Below are 22,857 nucleotides of genomic sequence, written 5' to 3' on the forward strand. Positions count from 1 at the left end.
GGTGACCGTGGTCTGTGATGCAACACCCACATAATTTTTATAAAGGGTGTTTATGATGCCCATAAAAAAAAAATTTTAAACAGTATGTTCATGTATACCCCTCAGGGGTAAATGTTTGTCAGCCCATACACTTAGTGCATGGGCATTACAAGTATAGGAGGCCCGCTCCTTTCTAATGGGAACATTTTTTTATGAGGCCCTCCTCCAGGTCTCTTCCAAGAGGTATTGGAGTGCCTCCCAATTTTTGGCAGCCCTTGCATTCACTGCATAGGCAAACACAATCGGAGACCCACTTCCTAATAATGGGAAAATTGTTTTCAGGAAGCCCTCTGACCTCCACCTCTCTTCCAAGGGGCATTGGAGTGCCTCCAAATTTTTGGCAGCCCTTGCATTCACTGCATAGGCAAACACAATGGGAGACCCACTTCCTAATAATGGGAACATTGTTTTCAGGAGGCCCTCTGACCTCCACATTGCATCGAAGGGGCATTGGAGTGCCTGCAAATTTTTGGCAACCCTTGCATTCACTGCATAGGCAAACACAATGGGAGACCTACTTCCTAATAATGGGAACATTGTTTTCAGGAGGACCTCCTCTAAGTCTCTTCAAAGGGGTATTGGGGTGCATCTAAATTTTGGGCAGCCCTGGCACTCACTGCATACGCAATAACAGTATAGGAGACCCACTCTTTAGTAATGGGAACAATAAAACATAGACGGCTGATGGCTCTCTAAGAATAGTGAGGGCCGACTGCTGGTCCTTTAAGAATAGTAAAGGCCGCCTGATGGCCCTATAAAAATAGGCTTTGTGACTTTCAGAGTCCCTCCTTCATAAATGAAACACGATGTGTCTGATGATATCTCACACACCACATGGCTAGATAAGGTGGTAAAATGTTAAAATGACATTTCCTGGTGAATGCATTTGTCACGGTTGAAAGCAATGCAAAAGTGAAAAAACGCATCAAAAACGCTACATGTGAACATAGCCCAAGGTGTGGAGGAGCATTTTTGTTTTTGGTTATTTATTTTGCTTCATATACAAGTCATTACCCTGGAAAGGATGTTGGTTAACATATTTCCCAGGAAAATCCATTTTGGCTCCGTTTTGGTATGTTTTATTGTGAGTCTATAAAAGTGGCATAATACCTCTGACAACGTTGTTGACAGAAGTGACCTGGGAGTCAGAAATGCTTCCAGGGGTCTTCCCCATGCTGCCCCCATGTCATTTGAGCACTGTTCCCATCGATGTGGGCAATTTTTAGGCCCTCTGCAGACCGCCTGGGGGAGCCGCCTGAAAAATGCTCTAGTTTCCCATAGACATACAGTACATTGGGCTCGTTGCTCTGGTCGAGTACCCGAGTATTCCAATGTGCTCGACCCGAGCATCGAGCACCCGAGCATTTTAGTGCTCGCTCATCACTAGTGCCCGGCCTCCAGGCAATTCTCCAATTTATTCCATAATAGATATTATAAAAAGAAGGCAGCACTCCAAAAGAAACAAAATTTGGAAAAAAGTGGACTTTATTAAGCCCAAATGGCAATGTTTTGGTTCAAAGAACCTTCTCAAGCTTATCTAATTATCTATACATTTATCTAGCCATCTATCCATCTACTTGTCCATCTATCTATAATCTATCCATCCTTTCATCTATCTATCTTTCTATCCATCCATCTATGTAATGATATATCTATTTATTATCTATCTGTTTATTATCTATCCAACTATCTATTTATAAATCTATTATATATCTATATATCTAATCATTTATCTAACTATTATTTATTTACCAGTCAAATTATCTATCTACCTATTATCTATCTATCCATTTATCTATTTATTATCTATGTAGCTTAGTAATTATCTATCATGTATGTCTATTGTCTATCGATCTATTATCTATCTACATATCTAATTATCTATTTATCTATTATCTATCTATCAGTCTATCTATTAATCTATCTATCCATCTATCTATCTATTATCAATCTAAGACAAAAAATAGACAGTACACCATTAAATGTAAGAAAAAATGTGCTGTTTAATCGCCCATCATGGTGACATTTCGGTTCTGTAGTGAAAACCTTTCTCAACCAGCATAGTAGTGCACATACAGGTTATTTATACCCTCATGATTAATACAAGTTTTTAACAATAATTATATCAAAAGAGCACATCATAATATTTAAACATGATCCACATAAAGTGAATACAATTTACCTACTAATAATTCTCTAATAAAGTGCACTGCAATAGTGTACATATAGTAAAAACATTATTTTGGCTTTTAGAAAATTGATTAGTAATTCAGTGCCAGCTGTACATAATTTATCATTTTATGACTCACCCCATTCAAAATACACAACAGACGCAGAGTTCGGCGTCCTACTGATTACACTGAGCATGTCAGTATTGAAAAAACACAGAAAGTGCGCATCTCTCCGGCGCATGCGCTAAAAGTGACATGTATTCTCCAGCTCCATTCTCATTAAGGGCAAGTTACATCATTCAGAGCGCCTGCGCCAGTTCTTCTTGATGTCATCCTGCATTGCTCAACCAGAACTCCACACACAGAGGAGGCAGCATACTTGCATCCCAGATAACATAGTGGTTTTGATAGGGAAAGCACTCCCATCATCCTGGTGGCAGATCTATGATCCTTGACATAGGGCAACTACTGTTTTGCCTACTTATATACGTTTAGGCTGAGGGATCAATCCAGTTTTGTAAGCACACCTGCCATTAGCTGGGGCTAATCCCCATATTCTCCCGATGTGACTTTAATGAGATCTGCGTGGGATACTCTGGATTACCGGGATTACGATGGATAGGTGAGTATTATGGTGTTTTTTTTTATTTTTTACAAGGGACAAGGACATCGGGGGTTAGGTGTAGGGTAGTATGTATTTTTTATTTTAATAATTTATTAATTTTAGCTTTTTTTTTTAACCTTGAGCACAGGCGCCGGCTGAAGCTAGTATCCTCATTAGCTGACGCCTGTGACCCACAGTAAGCTTTTTACCGCGGGTCACAGTAACAGCTGCAGGATCACACAGACATCTGACAGCGTGATCCCGCAATGCTATGAACTGTGGTAACAATGCCACAATGCTGCTTAGAGCCCCTGTTTTGTGGATGACAGTGTGGGAAACCATGGATGTTCAGGCCCCCCATTCATATGAATGGGGTCCGGATTTGGGTACTGTTCTGGTACCCAAACTTTTGATAGCTGTGCGGCCGAATCCGCCGGACCCGAACATCCAGGGTTCTGCCCATCTCTACCACCCCCCCCCCCACTCCAGTGCTAGTCTTTTGTGTGTCCCTAAAACTCTCTTTACAAACTTCTCTCATCAAGTGCTTTCTTCATCTCTTCTTTTGTCTCTTGTAGACATCTTTTAAGGCTTCCATACACATTAGATGACAATTGGTGGATGGACAATTTTTATGTAAATGTATCAAAATCTATTTATAAAAACAAGCTGGCAATCTTATTGTAGTTCGGGAACTCTACTGCTGTTTATAAAGCAAACAATTTAAAACTAAACATCAGACATACTGTATATTAATGATATGAAGGACATGTAAGTTATTAATTTGGATTATTACCTGTTCCTTTATAATAACAAGTCTTATGCATCTTCCCAGAAAACAGCTCCAGTCCGACAATAGCATATATAATGATCATAAAAAGAACCAGCAATGCTATATGCAGAAGGGGAACCATTGCTTTAATTATGGAGTTTAGCACCACTTGAAGACCTTAGGAAATAAAAAAAATGTTTCACATTAGTAAATAATTATTGTTACACTTTTTCTGTTGTAGGAGTTCTGGCTACTGCAAAGACTTTAAAAATTGACAAGAAAAATGTAAAGTGCTTAATTCATCAAGTCTGGTGTTTTTTTACACCAGTCTTAATGAACTGTCTACTGCAATAATTTCAGGAGTTGGCTGGCAAACGTTAGCCTAGTGGGCAAACACAATTCACTGGACCAGGAGTGGTGGCCAATAGAGATAAGCAGACCAGTGGATGTTTGGGTTCGTTGGGTTCAACCGAAATGTCATCCAAAGTCCGGTTTGGTATCCGAACTTGACCCAAATCCTGAACCAAATAGAAGTCAATTTTGACCCAAATGTCGTTGCTTTAAAATGGCTGTAAAATGTTCATAGTAAGGGAGCTGCAAAAGGAAGCAAAATGGGAATAAGAGCAGGACAATTGCATCCAAACAAATCTGGAAAGGGAAATGACTTACAGTGGCATGTAAAAGTTTGGGCACCCCTGGTAAAAATTACTGTTATTGTGAACAATTAAGCAAGATGAAGATGAAATGATATCTAAACGGCCTAAAGTTAAAGATGACACATTTGTATTTGTATATTAGGTAAAAAAAAATGTAATTTTTTACATTTTAAAAATTACAAAAAGGAAAATGAGCAGATGCAAAAGTTTGGGCACCCCTGGAGATTTGTGTGCTCAGATTACTTTGACCAAGGTTTCAGATCTAATTAGCCTGTTAGGGTTATGGCTTGTTCACTATCATCATTAGGAAATGCCAGGTGATGCAAATTTCCCAGCATTATAAAAACCCAGTCTTCAATAACCTTGTGCCTAAAAACTGCAACCATGGGTTCTTCTAAGCAGTTGTCTAGTAGTGATGAGCGAGCACTAAAATGCTAGGGTACTTGTTGTTTGAGTCAAGCAAATTGGAATGCTCGAGTGCTCGGTCCGGACATTTTTCCGGCGGCTCCCCCAGTCATCTGCAGAGGGCCTAAAAATTGCCGAAATCGATGGGAACAGTAATCACATGACATGGGAACAGCACGGGGAAGACCCCTGGAAGCATCTCTGACTCCCAGGTTACTGCTTTGAACAATGTTGTTAGAGTATTACGCCACTTTTACAGACTCAAAATAAAACATACAAAAACAAAACCAAAATAGGTTTGCCTGGGCAATATGTTAAAGAACATCCTTTCCAGGGTAATGACTTGTATATAAGACAAAATAAATAACCAAAACCAAAAATGCTCCTCCACACCTTGGGCTATGTTCACACGTAGCGCTTTTGATGCGTTTTTGCATTGCTTTCAGCGGTGAAAAATGCATTCACCGGTAAATATCATTTTAACATTTTACTACCTTATTTGGCCATGTGGTGTGTGAGACATGATCAAACACATTCTTACAGTGCTGAAAAGATATGAGAACAGCATGGGGAGGACCCCTGGAAGCATCTCTGACTCCCAGGTCACTGCCTAAAACTGTGGTCATCTTATCAGACGTGATCCTATATTACTGCGGTAATAATACAGACATTTTTGGCAATGTGACAAATATTAAACTCCATTTAAAATGGGCAAGATATGTGGCAAGGGAAGGGGAAGTGGACGTTATGGTGATGATGATAGTCCATGCAGAGGCCGTGGGCAAGATGAAACTGTGCCTGCTCAGGGTGCACAACAAACACCCACATCATGTCGAACTACCTTCCTGTCCCAATTTCTAGGGTGCCACGGAGCACCACTATTGAAACCAGAGCAGTGTGAAAAGGTTGTTGGTTGGATAGCAGATAAAGCTTCCACTCAGTTAGCCACACCACCACCTTGTCTTCCACATGGTCCAGTCTCAGTAGCCATGAGTCTGGACCACATTATTATAATTACTTTATCGCCATTTATTCCATGGCGCCTTCTTTACATGTGAAAAAGGGGTGATGCACAGGTGAGAAATCTTGCATGCGATTGTGGGAAGATGAGATAAGAGGGGAGTAGAGAAGGAGATCTTGTGAGGATCGGAGGTTGCATGCAGGTATGTATCGGGAGAAGAGGTCACAGATATATGGAGGAGACAGGTTGTGGATGGCTTTGCATGTCATGGTTAGGGTTTTGAACTGGAGTCTCTGGGCAATGGGGAGCCAGTGAAGGGATCTTATAGATTGCAATCTTATAGATTGCTGGAGGCCGTCCACAGTAAAAAAAAAGCAGCCATAGAGTGTCTGGGAACCTTGCCACAGACTTTTCTTAGCCAGGGCTGCTTCTCGGCAGGGTTGGACGGGCCCACTAGAGAACTGGAGACTCCTCTGGTGGGCCCTGGCTTCTCCTTCAGGACAGTTCATAGAGCAAACCTTGCAGGTCGTGTTGATGATAGAGACCACTATCTCCTTAGCTTGCTGCTGGTATTTTTCTGTGGAAATCTTCTTGGGTCCTACTAGCCTGGAATATTTCCAGTGAACTATGGCACAACGCCATGATATTAGCAGTGCCCCCTGTACCAGTAGAGAAGCCATCCCCAATTTCCTTCTCAGGAATTTTATTTGGTAGACTGAGTGGCTGCCCAAGTACATTAGTTTCTCACAAAGGAGCTGAAAATAGAGTGGCAGTAGGTGCAAGTTTTTCCAGCATGTTAGATATCAGAGGGAGAACAGAGAGGGCAGCACAGTGGCTCAGTGGTTAGTACTGAAGCCTTGCAGCACTGGGGTCCTGGGTTCAAATCCCACCAAGGACATCAGCAAGGATTTTGTATGTTCTCCCCGTGTTTGTGTGGGTTTCCCTCTGAGTAAAAATGCAGCTATAGAGAGTGTCCAGGAACCTCCACACAGACTTTTCTTAGTCAGGGCTGCTTCTCAGCAGGGTTGGACGGGTCCACCAGAGAACCGGTGAATCCTCCGGTCGGCTTCTCCTTCAGGGGAGTTCATAGCGCAAACCTTTCAGCTGCTATGGGGTTATTGAGCGGGGGAGAAAGGTGGGCTCTCAGAATCAAATCCTTTGGTGGGCCCAATGTTCTTTAATTTGACACTGTTTCTTGTATTTCACCACAGCCATATTCTTTAGCTCTGTCAAAGGACTGGCATAGAGGGAAACCGTATGTACTCCAGCTGACATTTCTCCCAGGAAGAATGCAGTTTGTTGAATAAGCAATGGCAGCCCGTCCAACATCAGCTCACACTTCTCGGTGGTGCTTCAACATACAAAGATTTTTCTTTACGCCTTGAATTTCATGACTATGGAGATGAGCAATGGCCTGATCTGCTATGCAGTTTGAGAAATAACATGCATAGCATGTCCAATCCACAGTAAAAAAAAAAAAATCAACGATAGAGTGTCTGGGAACCTTCACACAGCCTTTTATTAGCCAGAGCTGCTTCTCGGAGAGAGTGGTATTTCACCACAGCCATATTCTTTAGGTCGGATGAAAGGACTGGGAAACTGTATCTACTACGGCTGTAATTTCTCCGTCACCAGGTTCCGGCCATTGTCACACATGAACATGCCTGGCTGTATGTTCAGTGGTGAAAGCCATAGATATGCCTGCTGTGTTACAGCTTTTATCAACTCTACAGCGGTAGAGGGTTTGTCACCTAAGCATTAAACATATTAGCTTCAGCACAGCCTGTTGCCGCTTGGCCAAGGCAATGCTTCCAGCTTGTGACTGATGTGGTCATTTCGAAGATGGAGGCCGAACAGGAGGAAGAGGTGCAGGAGCTGAACAATGTGATTATTACATTGAGTTACATTGGCTAGTCTGGTTTTTATACTAGAGATCCGACTGTTTTTATTTTTATTTTTTTATTTCTCTTCAAATGTGCATTTTTTTCAGGCCTTGAAATTGCTGCATATGCAATAACAGTATAGGAGACCCACTCCTTAATAATGGGAAGGAAAATTCAAATGGATTCTATATTCTAGAATATTGACTGTTTTATCTGAAATTAGTTTACAGGTGTGGTATCGAAGTATGAATAGTGTATTACACCAATCCAGCCAGATATTATTACTTTATACTGCGTGCTGCCCCCCAAAAATTTAAATCTATTCTATTCCCTATCAATAACGCTGTTAGATGCATTTAAAATAGGATAGGTAAAATAGAAAATAACAATTTTCAATAGGGACAGGTGCTGCTAGGTGGTATCATCAACTCCAGATGAGTGTTGTTCTGTTCATGTTCATTCTGGTCGCATAAATGTCTTCCACAGTCCATAACTTTTGTTTTTAGTATTTCTTTGGCCTTATATACAAGTTATTACCTTGGAAAGAATGATTCTTAACATTTTTCTATTTTATCTTGTTTTTTATATATTTTTTTCAGTCTGTAAAAGTGGCGTAATACTCTGACAACATTGTTCACAGATATGCTATTTGTCAGCGACCAACTGTGAATATGTTTGAAACCACAATACTTTAAATGGAGTGTAATATTTAACACGTTCACAAAAATTGCTGGATTATTACGGCAGTCATATGAGATCACGTCTGATCAAGTTTCTCTGCTTCCACAATACAGTAATGTGAATAGAATAAAAAAGAAATGGCTGTATTCTGCAAACAAGCAAATGGAGCAGTAAAATGGTGTACAATGACACACTGCTACAAACTGTAAATGGAGGACAATATTTTCCACATTCGCATCAAATGGCTAGATTAGTAACAGAGTTACAGTGGGGAAAAAAGTATTTAGTCAGCGACCAATTGTGCAAGTTCTCTCACTTAAAAATATGAGAGAGGCCTGTAATTGACATCAAAGGTAGACCTCAACTATGAGAGACAAAATGAGAAAACAAATCCTGAAAATCACATTGTCTGATTTGGAAAGAATTTTTTTTCAAATTTTGGTGAAAAATAAGTATTTGGTCAATTACAAACAAGCGAGATTTCTGGCTCTCACAGACCTGTAACTTCTTCTTTAAGAGGCTCCTCTGTCCTCCACTTATTACCTGTAGTACTGGCACCTGTTTGAACTTGTTATCAGTATAAAAGACACCTGTCCGCAACCTCAAACAGTCACACTCCAAACTCCACTATGCCACCAGGAACTCAGATCCTGCAGTGCCAGACGTATCCTGCTGCTTAAGCCATTACATGTCCGGGCCCATCTGAAGTTTGCTAGAGAGCATTTGGATGATCCAGAAGAGTATTGGGAGTATGTCATATGATCAGATGAAATGGACAGTGAGGTCTACCTATGATGTCAAGTACAGGCCTCTCTCATCTTTTTAAGTGGGAGAACTTGCACAATTGGTGGCTGACTAAATACTTTTTTCCCCACTGTATATGTGATACGTCTGACAGGCAACCACGGTTTTAAATAGCGAGCTTGTAGTTTACTATTCTTCACAGAGCACATTTCTCTCTAGAATCTCTCTCTAGAATCCCTTGATAGTCTTGAGATTTCATTGTACCCTGCACAGATTCAAGGCAACCTGTGCCAGATGCAGCAAAGCAGCCCCAGAACATAACAGAGCCTCCTCCATGTTTCACAGTAGAGACAGTGTTCTTTTCTTGATATGCTTAATTTTTCCGTCTGTGAACATAGAGCTGATGTGCCTTGCCAAAAACTTCCATTTTTGTCTCATCTGTCCATAGGACAATTCCAGTCTGTCTTTTTTATGATTTTTTTTCAACAATGGTGTTCTCCTTGGTCGTCTCCCATGAAGTCGACTTTGGATCAAACAACGACGGATGATGCGATCTGACACTGATGTTCCTTGAGCTTGAAGTTCACCTTTAATCTCTTTAAAAGTTATCCTGGGCTCTTTTGTTAGCATTCGTATTATCCGTCTCTTTGATTTGTCATCAATTTTACTCTTGCGGCCACGTCCAGGGAGGTTGGCTACAGTCCCATTGATCTTAAATTTCTGAATAATATGTGCAACTGTAGTCACAGGAACATCAGGCTGCTTGGAGATGGTCTTATAACCTTTACCTTTAACATGCTTGTCTATAATTTTCATTCTAATCTCCTGAGACAACTCTTTCCTTTGCTTCCTCTGGTCCATGTTGAGTATGGTACACACCATGTCACCAAACATCACAGTGAGTATTTGTAGCCCTATATACAGGCCCACTGTGATGCTAATTAGTGGACACAACTTGATTTAACATTTCTGTCCAGGCCTATTTCATTAATTTTTAAAAAAAATTCTGTGGAAGCAGGGTTGAAAAGCAATGTCTGACTTTCATTTGTTCATTTTCAAAGATTTTTTATTTATTATTACTTTTGAATACAAACACATGGGCCATGCACACGGTGATCAAGTCTGTAGGACAGTGTTCACACCACCAAAAGTGGTTACTTTTATCAGATTCAAGTTATTTTTGTGACCATTGTGGGTTTTTCTTTCATTAAATGAGGGGTACCAACAATTTTGACCACGTGTGTATATGTGATACGTCTGATGGACACCCACAGTTTTAAATAACGGCCCTGTAGTTTACTATTCTTCACAGAGACCTTGTGTGAATAGCTTCACTGACACACTGCAACAAACTGTAAATGGAGGCCAATATTTTCCATGTTCATTACAAATTTCTGGATTTTTATCCCTGTAATATGGAAAAGGTCTGTCTGTATTGTGCAGTGCTAACAAGCAAATGGAGCAGAAAAATATTTTAAGCAAATAATCAGAATTAAGATAAACAAAAGTTAGCCAGAGGGAGGAAACAACAACAGGGTCTCTCTTGTACCCCCACATGAACATCCAAAGGATAATTAGTGCTGATCTCCAACCCATATTCCACAGAGACCACAAACTGAAATAGATATTCCCAGAATTACCACCTCTCTCCTACAAACTGCCCCCTAACTTAAAGAAGTTGTACACTACTTTATATGAACTCCCCAATGTATCCCCTCGGGGCCCAGAAGTGTTTTTGTAAATACCTTGCAGTACCTTTTCTGCCTCTGAGCAGCGCCATCGTTGGCCGTTCTGAGGCATCACATGACCCGTTAAGATGTCACGTCAAGTGAGACGTGACATCAGTGACACGCTCCCTGCGGTGGAAGCTGTCCTGTGGGCGGGGTTACCCCGTGCGTCACACCCAGCATCCACTGCCTGTTTTTCCAGTGAATGAGGAGAGGGAGAGAGCGAGGTGGATGCCGGGTGTGACGCGCGGGGTAACCCCGCCCACAATCCAGCAGCCACCGGTGGAACATGGAAGAGGGACTTGTCGTGACGTCAGTGGATGTCAGAGCCAGCTGCACAGAAAAGGCACCACAAGGTATTTAGATAAACACTTATGGGCCCTGGGGGAATACATTGGGGGATCATATAAAGTAGTGGACAATCCCTTTAAGGAATCTCCTTGTCAGAAGTGTCCTCTCATCATCACCAGTGACTGGCACATTTCCGTGTAAAAATAAAAAATGCAAAACTTGTACTCACATATTACCATCAAATACAGTCTGCATACCAAACACAAATCAGGACTACAAAATCATGGATGTCTTTTTATGTACATGCTCAAATGTGGTGTACATGATACAATGTACAAGGTGCTCGGAAAGAGTTTATATTTGAGAAACTATGCAAAAATTGCAAACGAGAATGAATTTACACAGACACACAATTAAGAATGAACTGGACACGCCTATGGGAAAATATTTCTCTGGCCGGGGACACTGTATGACAGATCTAAAAGTCTTAATACTGAAAGGTAATTTCAAGGATGACAGAGGGAATTCAAATTGATAAGAATGATTCCTGTTGTCAAGGAATTGAACAATCTAACACCTGGATTTATGACTCACTACATGGATTCAATTCACACCTCCACCAGAAGGACTCCAGATAATTAAACATTCCCATGGTCTCTCCATTTGCAACAAAAAAAAACTAATTTGATCTCCTCGACATATCAGTAGGAGGCATCACCCTTTACAGCTCATAGATAAATCAAAGTCTTGCTGTAAGATCTCTTAAATGTTGTGCCTCTTGTCTTATGAATTCAATTGTAATATTGCCTGAAGAAGGAGCCTCTGTGCTCTGAAAGCTTGTATATATATATATATATATATATATATATATATATATATAGTACAGACCAAAAGTTTGGACAGACCTTCTCATTTAAAGATTTTTCTGTGTTTTCATGACTATGAAAATTGTACATTCACACTGAAGGCATCAAAACTATGAATTAACACATGTGGAATTATATACTTAACAAAAAAGTGTGAAACAACTGAAAATATGTCTTATATTCTAGGTTCTTCAAAGTAGCCACCTTTTGCTTTGATGACTGCTTTGCACACTCTTGGCATTCTCTTGATGAGCTTCAAGAGGTAGTCACCGGAAATGGTCTTCCAACAATCTTGAGGAGTTCCCATAGATGCTTAGCACTTGTTGGCCCTTTTGCCTTCACTCTGCGGTCCAGCTCACACCAAACCATCTCGATTGGGTTCAGGTCTGGTGACTGTGGAGGCCAGGTCATCTGGCGTAGCACCCCATCACTCTCATTCTTGGTCAAATAGCCCTTACACAGCCTGGAGGTGTGTTTGGGGTCATTGTCCTGTTGAAAAATAAATTATGGTCCAACTAAACGCAAACCGGATGGAATAGCATGCCGCTGCAAGATGCTGTGGTAGCCATGCTGGTTCAGTATGCCTTCAATTTTGAATAAGTCCCCAAAAGTGTCACCAGCAAAGCACACCCACACCATCACACCTCCTCCATGCTTCACGGTGGGAACCAGGCATGTAGAGTCCATCCGTTCACCTTTTCTGCATCGCGCAAAGACACGGTGGTTGGAACCAAAGATCTCAAATTTGGAATCATCAGACCAAAGCACAGATTTCCACTGGTCTAATGTCCATTCATGTGTTCTTTAGCCAAAACAAGTCTCTTCTGCTTGTTGCCTGTCCTTAGCAGTGGTTTCCTAGCAGCTATTTTACTATGAAGGTCTGCTGCACAAAGTCTCCTCTTAACAGTTGTTGAAGAGATGTGTCTGCTGCTAGAATTCTGTGTGGCATTGACCTGGTCTCTAATCTGAGCTGCTGTTAACCTGCGATTTCTGAGGCTGGTGACTCGGATAAACTTATCCTCAGAAGCAGAGGTGACTCTTGGTCTTCCTTTCCTGGGGTGGTCCTCATGTGAGCCAGTTTCTTTGTAGCGCTTGATGGTTTTTGCAACTGCACTTGGGGACACTTTCAAAGTTTGCCCAATTTTTCGGACTGACTGACCTTCATTTCTTAAAGTAATGATGGCAACTCGTTTTTCTTTACTTAGCTGCTTTTTTCTTGCCATAATACAAATTCTAACAGTCTATTCAGTAGGACTATCAGCTGTGTATCCACCTGACTTCTGCACAACACAACTGATGGTCCCAACCCCATTTATAAGGCAAGAAATCCCACTTATTAAACCTGACAGGGCACACCTGTGAAGTGAATGCCAAGAGTGTGGAAAGCAGTCATCAAAGCAAAAGGTGGCTACTTTGAAGAACCTAGAATATAAGACATATTTTCAGTTGTTTCACACTTTTTTGTTAAGTATATAATTCCACATGTGTTAATTCATAGTTTTGTTGCCTTCAGTGTGAATGTACAATTTTCAAAGTAATGAAAATACAGAAAAATCTTTAAATGAGAAGGTGTGTCCAAACTTTTGGTCTGTACTGTATACAGTGCTGGCCAAAAGTATTGGCACCCCTGCAATTCTGTCAGATAATACTCAGTTTCTTCCTGAAAATGATTGCAATCACAAATTCTTTGGTATTATTCTCTTAGTTTAATTTGCTTGCAAGGAAAAAACACAAAAGAGAATGAAGCATAAATCAAATCATTGATCATTTCACACAAAACTCCAAAAAAGGGCCGGACAAAAGTATTGGCACCCTCAGCCTAATACTTGGTTGCACAACCTTTAGCCAAAATAACTGCGAATAACCGCATCCCGTAACCATCAATGAGTTTCATACAATGCTCTGCTGGAATTGTAAACCATTCTTCTTTGGCAAACTGCTCCAGGTCCCTGATATTTGAAGAGTGCCTTCTCCAAACTGCCATTTTGAGATCTCTCCACAGGTGTTCTATGGGATTCAGGTCTGGACTCATTGCTGGCCACTTAGAAGTCTCCAGTGCTTTCTCTCAAACCATTTATAGTGCTTTTGGAAGTGTGTTTTCGGTCATTGTCCTGCTGGAAGACCCATGACCTCTGAGGGAGACCCAGCTTTCTCACACTGGGCCCTACATTATGCTGCAAAATTTGTTGGTAGTCTTCAGACTTCATAATGCCATGCACACGGTCAAGCAGTCCAGTGCCAGAGGCAGCAAAGCAACCCCAAAACATCAGGGAACCTCCGCCATGTTTGACTGTAAGGACCGTGTTCTTTTCTTTGAATGCCTCTTTTTTTTTTCCTGTACACTCTATGTTGATGCTTTTTCCCAAAAAGCTCTACTTTTGTCTCATCTGACCAGAGAACATTCTTCCAAAACGTTTTAGGCTTTCTCAGGTAAGTTTTGGCAAACTCCAGCCTGGCTTTTTTATGTCTCGGGGTAAGAAGTGGGGTGTTCCTGGGTATCCTACCACACAGTCCCTTTTCATTCAGACTCCGACGGATAGTATGGTTTGACACTGTTGTACCCTCGGACTGCAGGGCAGCTTGAACTTGTTTGGATGTTAGTCGAGGTTCTTTATCCACCATCCGCACAATCTTGCATTGAAATCTCTCATCAATTTTTCTTTTCCGTCCACATCTAGGGAGGTTAGCCACAGTGCCATGGGCTTTAAACGTCTTGATGACACTGCGCACGGAAGACACAGGAACATTCAGGTGTTTGGAGATGGACTTGTAGCCTTGAGATTGCTCATGCTTCCTCACAATTTGGTTTCTCAAGTCCTCAGACAGTTCATTGGTCTTCTTTCTTTTCTCCATGTTCAATGTGGTACACACAAGGACACAGGACAGAGGTTGAGTCAACTTTAATCCATGTTAACTGGCTGCAAGTGTGATTTAGTTATTGCCAACACTTGTTAGGTGCCACAGGTAAGTTACAGTTGCTGTTAATTACACTAATTAGAGAAGCATCACATGATTTTTCAAAGGGTGCCAATACTTTTGTCCACCCCCTTTTTTAGGCTTGGTGTGGAATTATATCCAATTTGGCTTTAGGACAATTATTTTTGTGTTTTTTTCATTGAAGACAAATTAAATGAAGATAATAATACTAAAGAATTTGTGATTGCAATCATTTTCAGGAAGAAACTGAGTATTATCTGACAGAATTGCAGGGGTGCCAATACTTTTGGCCAGAACTGTATACACACAGTGGGTACGGAAAGTATTCAGTTTCCTTTAAATTTTTCACTCTTTGTTTCATTGTAGCCATTTGGTAAATTCTAAAAAGTTTATTTTTTTCTCATTAATGTACACTTTGCACCCCATCTTGACTGAAAACAAACAGAAATGTAGAAATTTTTGCAAATGTTAAAATGACATTTCCCGGTGAATGCATTTGTCACGGTTGAAAGCAATACAAAAGTGCAAAAACGCATGAAAAATGCTACTTGTGAACATAGCCCAAGGTGTGGAGGAGTATTTTTGTTTTTGGTTATTTATTTTACCTTATACACAAGTCTTTACCCTGGAAAGGATGTTCCTTAACATATTTCACAGGAAAACAGTTTCAGTTTCGTTTTTGAACGTTTTATTGTGAGCCCGTAAAAGTGGCTTAATACCTCTGACCACGTTGTTGACAGCAGTGACCTGGGGGTCAGAAATGCTTCCTGGGGCGATTCCCATGCTGTCCCCATGTCATTTGAACACTGTCACTATCGTTTTGGGCACTTTTTAGGCTTTCTACAGACTGCCGGGGGTGCCGAATATCACGGTGAGCTCGGCCCGAGCTTCGAGCACCCGAGCATTTTAGTGCTCGCTCAACACTAGTCTGTATATATAAAATATGTCACACAAGCTTAGGCTTAAGGGTACTTGGAATGAGCTGTACAGTCTGACCTCTATCCCTATAAAGGCCTAAAATGGCACTGATTGGCTATGACTGGCTAGCCCCCAACTATTTTACTGGCTGTGATAAACCCCCCTGATTGCCGCTAATCTATGTAGTTTGCTAGCTGCAGGACAATATGAGGAAGCTCGCTTGACTGAACCTGATGTCATTAGCCCGCTCTGTAACTCTTCAGAAATGTGTGAAATTGCGTTGGGTTTCAGGAAATTCGATTTGAAGATGATTCTCTGCAGATCGATTCAGTCAGCTCCAATTTTGTTATTTTTATTTTAAGAGTGCCTATTTTTCAACAAAGACTTAAATAAGAACAAAGACTTCTTTGTTTAGATCTTCCATGCCCTTCTTACCTTTTTGAGTGCTGGTACAGCCTATTTTTCAACTTTATGTGCCATGTTGCCTCTACTCACCTACCTTGCTTTTTTCTCCATAGAGTGTGGTGTGTACTCAGGCTGGAATCTGAGATTACTGCACTACTTTGACTTCCTTTCAGAAACATCCAGGGTGCACTGCAGAAACCAATTCCCTGAGATCCAAATTGTGAATACCTTAGGGCACAGTCAGGCTGCCATATAAATTGGATCGCAATATACAGACTGACCAGCTGGCCTCCCGAACCAAGCGTGACAGCTTCATATATTTCTATGCAGTTGGCACACTCAGATCAGAAGAGCCACAGTCAGTCTGGGTATTGTGGTCCGATCTCTGTCCGATTTGACTGTGCCTTTAGAGTGAATCTTTAGGAATGATACAGCTAATTTTTCAAATAAAGTAATTTACAATTTTCATCACATTACCAATACTTTTTCAATGAGAACAAGTTGTTTGAAATGACAGTGACCATTTAATCTTTGAAAAAACACTCTGAATAGACTTGAATGTTATAATTACTTACTGGGAACTCCAGATACGAGACGAAGTGGCCGCAAAACACGAAATGCTCTTAAAGCCTTGACATTAAATCCAGTTCCTTTTCCTCCAGGGGCTGTTATACCTTGCAGTTTATTAATTTGTTCTAGGACTACCGTGAATACCCTGTAATTTGAGAATTGCAATTAAATTAAACAAATTATGAAAAACTGTTTTTCTTAAAAAAAAAAAAAAAGCTCTTACAGGTTTCTATGTGTATGCAATATTTTGGGTCCCCCATACTCCCCAACACACACTGCAATATAATCTAAAACAGCAGGACCAGCTTCTAGGGAATCTTCGCTGTACAGCCAACATAGAAGCAATGAGTACTCAGCAAGCACTTGCCAGCTTCAGCCAGGCGTATTTCACATTCCATATACGGATCGCAATACTTGGACCGACTTAGGCCTCATATATGGCTAAAAGTTCGGAATAGGAGAATTGCAGTCAGCCCAGGCATTGCGGTCCATATATGGTCCGTGAAATACACCCTGAATCTTACCTAATACAGCATGCTTGTTACTGTCTGTAGTATCTATGCAAAGTGCAACATAAAAAATAACTTTGTCATCAGCTGCAAAGACGACAACCAATATGACAAAGCGCTTAGTATAATTATTCTACAGAGCGCTTTGTCATTTTGTTCACTGACTACGCAGAGCACAGATGCATGACAAAGTCTTCTAGTCATGGCATACTAGCAGTGGTGCTTTACTCAATCAGGGGAATAAACACAAGGCAACAAAACCTGATTTAAACAAAACTTAATTTTCTAGTGATAGATCCCTGTATTTACAGAGCATGAGCTTGGGAAATAAAGGGTTCAAATACTGGACTTGTAAAGGAGTGAGAAGATGGCCGGCACTCATCAATGACTTTTCCATTCTTGATTTTTTTATAAGATGATATGCTATACTAATATAATCAATAATATAACCAGGGATGTGTCCTTCTATCTAAAGCCTCTATAGACTGAGCATGCTCAGAATGGCACAATAACGACATTATGTCCAGGACGAGAGAGAAAGAGAGAGACAAATTTGTAAGTGAGTACACTCCCATATTATCAGTGCATTATATATACAGCACAAAGCATAAGTGAGTACGCCTACTGTATTATCAGCACAATTTATATACAATGCTCAGCGTGAGTACAGCCCCTGTATTATCAGTACATTACATATAAATCGGTCAGTGTGAGTACAGCCCCTGTATTATCAGTACATTTTATATATATACAGTACAGACCAAAAGTTTGGACACACCTTCTCATTTAAAGATTTTTCTGTATTTTCATGACTATGAAAATTGTACATTCACACTGAAGGCATCAAGACTATGAATTAACACATGTGGAATTATATACTTAACAAAAAAGTGTGAAACAACTGAAAATATGTCTTATATTCTAGGTTCTTCAAAGTAGCCACATTTTGCTTTGATGACTGCTTTGCACACTCTTGGCATTCTCTTGATGAGCTTCAAGAGGTAGTCACCGGAAATGGTTTTCACTTCACAGGTGTGACCTGTCAGATTTAACAAGTGGGATTTCTTGCCTTATAAATGGGGTTGGGACCATCAGCTGTGTGGTGCAGAAGTCTGGTGGATACACAGCTGATAGTCCTACTGAATAGACTGTTAGCTGCTTTTGTCTTGCCATAATACAGATTCTAAGTAAAGAAAAATGAGTGGCCATCATTACTTTAAGAAATGAAGGTCAGTCAGTCCGAAAAATTGGAAAAACTTTGAAAGTGTCCCCAAGTGCAGTTGCAAAAACCATCAAGCGCTACAAAGAAACTGGCTCACATGTGGACCACCCCAGGAAAGGAAGACCAAGAGTCACCTCTGCTTCTGAGGATAAGTTTATCCGAGTCACCAGCCTCAGAAATCACAGGTTAACAGCAGCTCAGATTAGAGACCAGGTCAATGCCACACAGAGTTCTAGCAGCAGACACATCTCTACAACAACTGTTAAGAGGAGACTTTGTGCAGCAGGCCTTCATGGTAAAATAGCTGCTAGGAAACCACTGCTAAGGACAGGCAACAAGCAGAAGAGACTTGTTTGGGCTAAAGAACACAAGGAATGAACATTAGACCAGTGGAAATCTGTGCTTTGGTCTGATGTGTCCAAATTTGAGATCTTTGGTTTCAACCACCGCGTCTTTGTGCGACGCAGAAAAGGTGAACGGATGGACTCTACATGCCTGGTTCCCACCGTGAAGCCTGGAGGAGGTGTGATGGTGTGGGGGTGCTTTGCTGGTTACATTGTTGGGTATTTATTCAAAATTGAAGGCATACTGAACCAGCATGGCTACCACAGCATCTTGTAGCGGCATGCTATTCCATCCGGTTTGCGTTTAGTTGGACCATCATTTATTTTTCAACACGACAATGACCCCAAACACACCTCCAGGCTGTGTAAGGGCTATTTGACCAAGAAGGAGAGTGATGGGGTGCTATGCCAGATGACCTGGTCTCCACAGTCACCAGACCTGAACCCAATCGAGATGGTTTGGTGTGAGCTGGACCGCAGAGTGAAGGCAAAAGGGCCAACAAGTGCTAAGCATCTCTGGGAACTCCTTCAAGATTGTTGGAAGACCATTTCCGGTGACTACCTCTTGAATAGTGTTGAGCCACCCCCGTAGTGATCGAGTTCGGTTCGGTTCGTCGAACACCCGTGTGTTCGCCGAACTGTTCGTCGAACTGTTCGTCGAACACCTTCGAACACCGTTAAAACCAATGGCAGGCAAACAAAAACACATAGAAACACATAGAAAACACCTTCAAAGGTGTCCAAAAGCTGACAAACTGCTCAGAAGACATAACTAACACATGGAAAAGTGACAAGTACATATAGTCATGCGAAAAGAAAAGAGGTGGAGGAGTAAAAGGAGGGGAAGACACAGATATAGGCATGTCATGCCCTTCTAAAATCCAAAAAGTGAGAAGCCGACACGGCCAGTTCGTTCCTGCCCGTGCCACCTCCGTATCGCCGGGTTTGTGCCAGAGCCGCGGTGGACCCTGACGGCCAGCCCCCCTCTCCCAATACTGGTGCCTGTCCGCTGGTGGGTCGAGCGAGCCCCCTTGTGGTGGAGGCAGCTCTAAGCTTTTTAATTTAAATTGTCTCTCTAATTTGAATGAAAACACTTTAAATCCATTTACAAGGATCTATTGGAGGGCAAGTCTCATGCCAGCAGCCGCGTAATTCCAGCTCCAGTAGCGTCCACTAAAGCTGCTGCAGTTAAAAAGCTTTTATAAGGATCGAGCTCGGCTGTCCACAGCAAGGCGTCCTACCGCCAGTCCCAGCCCCTATGCCTTGGGGTGCCTCCTGATGCTCTTCACTGAGTATCCCGTGGCCCCGAAGCATTTCCTTTGAAAAAATTAAGTGTCCAAACTACAGGTGGTGTAGCTTGCTTAACAGCCGGGATAATCCGCTGACTAGCAGACACTGCTACTAGGCACAAAGTATTTCCTGGGCTAGATGCAGTTAAAAATTTGTAATTAGATACTCTCGTTGGATGCTGAGAAAGCATTCCATAGAGTCTCCTGGCACGCCATATATTATTCTCTTAAAAAGCTTGGGGTAGGGGTCTAGGGGACCCTTTTATAGCCAAAATCACGGCCCTGTATCGCAATGCGTCACCTAGGCTGAAGATAAATGGAACTGTAGCACCCCGAGGGCTCGGTTGCTGCAGAGGTATTGCAACTCACCCAGAGGTGTGATATCTCACTATCAGGTAAGGATGGAGTGTGGATCAGGACACGACACCAGCATGCATTACACCACATTGCCATGGGGCAGGGCGACCAATATGCCCCTGAGATGGGCACGACAGTCCCTGTCCCTGGCTGGAGTGGGGGGAGGGAACACTGAGGAAGGGGAACCCTGTAGTGCAGGAGCAGGGAGGAAGCAATTCCTGGGTACATTGAGAAGGGAGTATTAAAGGTGGGCACCATCTTAGTTCAGTGCAGAGAAGTCTGAGCAGAAGTGACAGGGAGCAGGGGCTCTGCATGAGCTCTGCTCCAGAGGCGGGCCTAGTAACAGAGGCCCAGGCCTGGAAGAGGGAGAAGGAAGGAAGAGGAGCGGAGAAGGCTCCAGGAATGAGGAATGAAGGGATCCTAGGGGTGCGGACGGGCGAGTCGCCACCACACGGCCGAATCCACCTGTGTGGAGGGGTCAAGCCAAAGGGGGAGACTGGTCCCCGAAACTAGTGGAGGCGGGAAACGACCCTCAGCTAGAAACCGGAGGCTGTGACATTTTATGTGGCGCAGCCCCTCGCTACACCCGCTAGGAGGGCAGCACATAGGGTCAGGGAAACTGGCGCCAAGATTACCAAGAGGAGGCCCGAGGCAGCCGGACAGAAGGGTTGGTAAGAAAGGCCAGACAAAAGACACACAAAGGGGGTCCTGTGAAGTGCTCCAAAGTTATCTGGGAGTTGTCTGAGCCCCTCACCTGGTGAGCACAGTACGACGTGGCCAGCCGTTACCTGCAGAAGTGGTCTGGATAATAAGAACTGTGAGTAAAGGCCCTGGACTGCATCACTGACTCCGTGTCGTTACTGCTGCTGCCCTGCACCATCACCCCCATCCTCCGCATACACTGCCCTAAGGCTATAGTCCTCCCGTAGGGAGTTATGCTACGCTCTGCTGCACCCACAACACCAGCCTCAGCGGTCTGCCCTGCAGCGGCGGTTCACTCTGACCGCAATCCACGGGTGGCGTAGCCGGACATTTAAACATCAAAACCACATAAATAGTTCCGCCACTGGTTTGACCACCCTGAGCCACGGAACCGGGTCGCCACCACGGAGACTACAACCACCAGCATCCACCAAAAAGGGTCCGGCTCCGGATGTCCCAAGGCCCAGGGGGCGCGTCAGAACATTTTCATCACCTTTCATAATCACCAATGGGACAAGGCAGGGATGTCCTCTGTCCCCTCTCTTATACATCCTAGTGACGGAGCACCTGCTCTCATCGATTCGCCATAACCCCAATATTAGGTGGATTGAGGTGGGAGGCACCGAGTACAAGTGCTCTCTATTTGCTGATGATGTCCTAGTATATATCACTCAATCACATATATCCATCCCTGCTGTTATGGCTGAAATAGATCACTTTGTTACATGGTCAAATTTTAAAATCAATACAGTGAAGTCTGAGGCCCTCGATGTCTCCCTCCCCAAATCCATACAGGATTCCATCCAGTCCAACTTTCCCTTTGCCTGGCCCTCACAGGGTATCAAATTCTTAGGAATTCCTATTCATAGAGATCTCTCCCGTCTATGTTATCTTAATTTTGGGCCCTTTATTGAACAACTCCATACAGACCACGGTTGGCAAGTTAGTACTGTAAGATTCACTACGTGAACCACTGGTGTTTTGTGGAAAAGCACATGTACACTGTATTCCAAATTATTATGCAAAAAGTGTTTAGGAGTGATAAGGGAAGAATTTGTTTGTCAGTTAAACTCATTGATGGTGATGTGTGTCAGGGCTCTTTATATCACTGTAAGCAATTGCAGACACCTGTGCTAATTAGTTTGGCAGGTGTGTCCAATGAAAGGCAAGACTACTTAAGAAGGCTGTCCCACATTATTAAGCAGCCTACATTTTCTGCCAAAATGGGAAAGAAAAAGGATGTGTCGGCTGCTGAGAAGCAACAAATTGTGGATTGTTTAGGTCAAGGCATGACTACAATCAACATTGTGCGATGATCAGGATGAAGTGTCTTGGCAATCAAGAAGTATGTAGCTGATTCACAGTACACACGTGGGCGTGCTGATAAGGGAAAAATTGAGGACTCTTTCCTACAGGCAATTACGTCAGGTTAAAAGAGCAGCGGCAAAAAAGCCTTGTCATAGCAGCAGACAAGTTTTGAAGCTGCTTGTGCCTCCAACGTCCCCCGAACAAGATGCAGGGTCCTTCAGAGGTTTGCAGCTATCCACTTCACACAAGCAGAAACGGCTCCAGTGGGCCAAACAATACATGAAGACTGACTTCAAAACTGTTTTGTTCACGGATGAGTGCCGTGCAACGCTCGATGGTCCAGATGGATGGAGAGGAGGATGGCTGGTTGATGGACACTCCACGCAAACACGGCTACAGCGCCAACAAGGAGGAGGTGGAGTAATGTTTTGGGCTGGAATCATGGGGAGAGAGATTGTCAGCCCCTTTAGGATCCCTGAAGGGGTAAAGATGAACTCCA

General features: G+C 42.5%; 1 protein-coding gene across 1 annotated transcript in view; it reads right to left on the bottom strand.

Moving 5' to 3' along the window:
• The window catches only part of CACNA1S (calcium voltage-gated channel subunit alpha1 S), a 1,485,309-nt gene that overhangs the window by 1,180,645 nt on the left and 281,807 nt on the right, over positions 1–22,857 (bottom strand). Inside the window, exons 5-6 of the mRNA XM_073685020.1 lie at positions 16,633–16,772; positions 3,608–3,760 (exon numbers count right to left, since the gene is read on the bottom strand). Of these exons, the coding sequence (XP_073541121.1) occupies positions 3,608–3,760; positions 16,633–16,772 (293 nt within the window). The remainder of the gene's footprint in view (positions 1–3,607; positions 3,761–16,632; positions 16,773–22,857) is intronic.

The sequence above is a fragment of the Phyllobates terribilis genome, unplaced genomic scaffold (genome assembly GCF_046119375.1).
Source record: "Phyllobates terribilis strain yellow unplaced genomic scaffold, ASM4611937v1 Scaffold_1__5_contigs__length_1240528914, whole genome shotgun sequence".
Lineage (NCBI taxonomy): Eukaryota > Metazoa > Chordata > Amphibia > Anura > Dendrobatidae > Phyllobates > Phyllobates terribilis.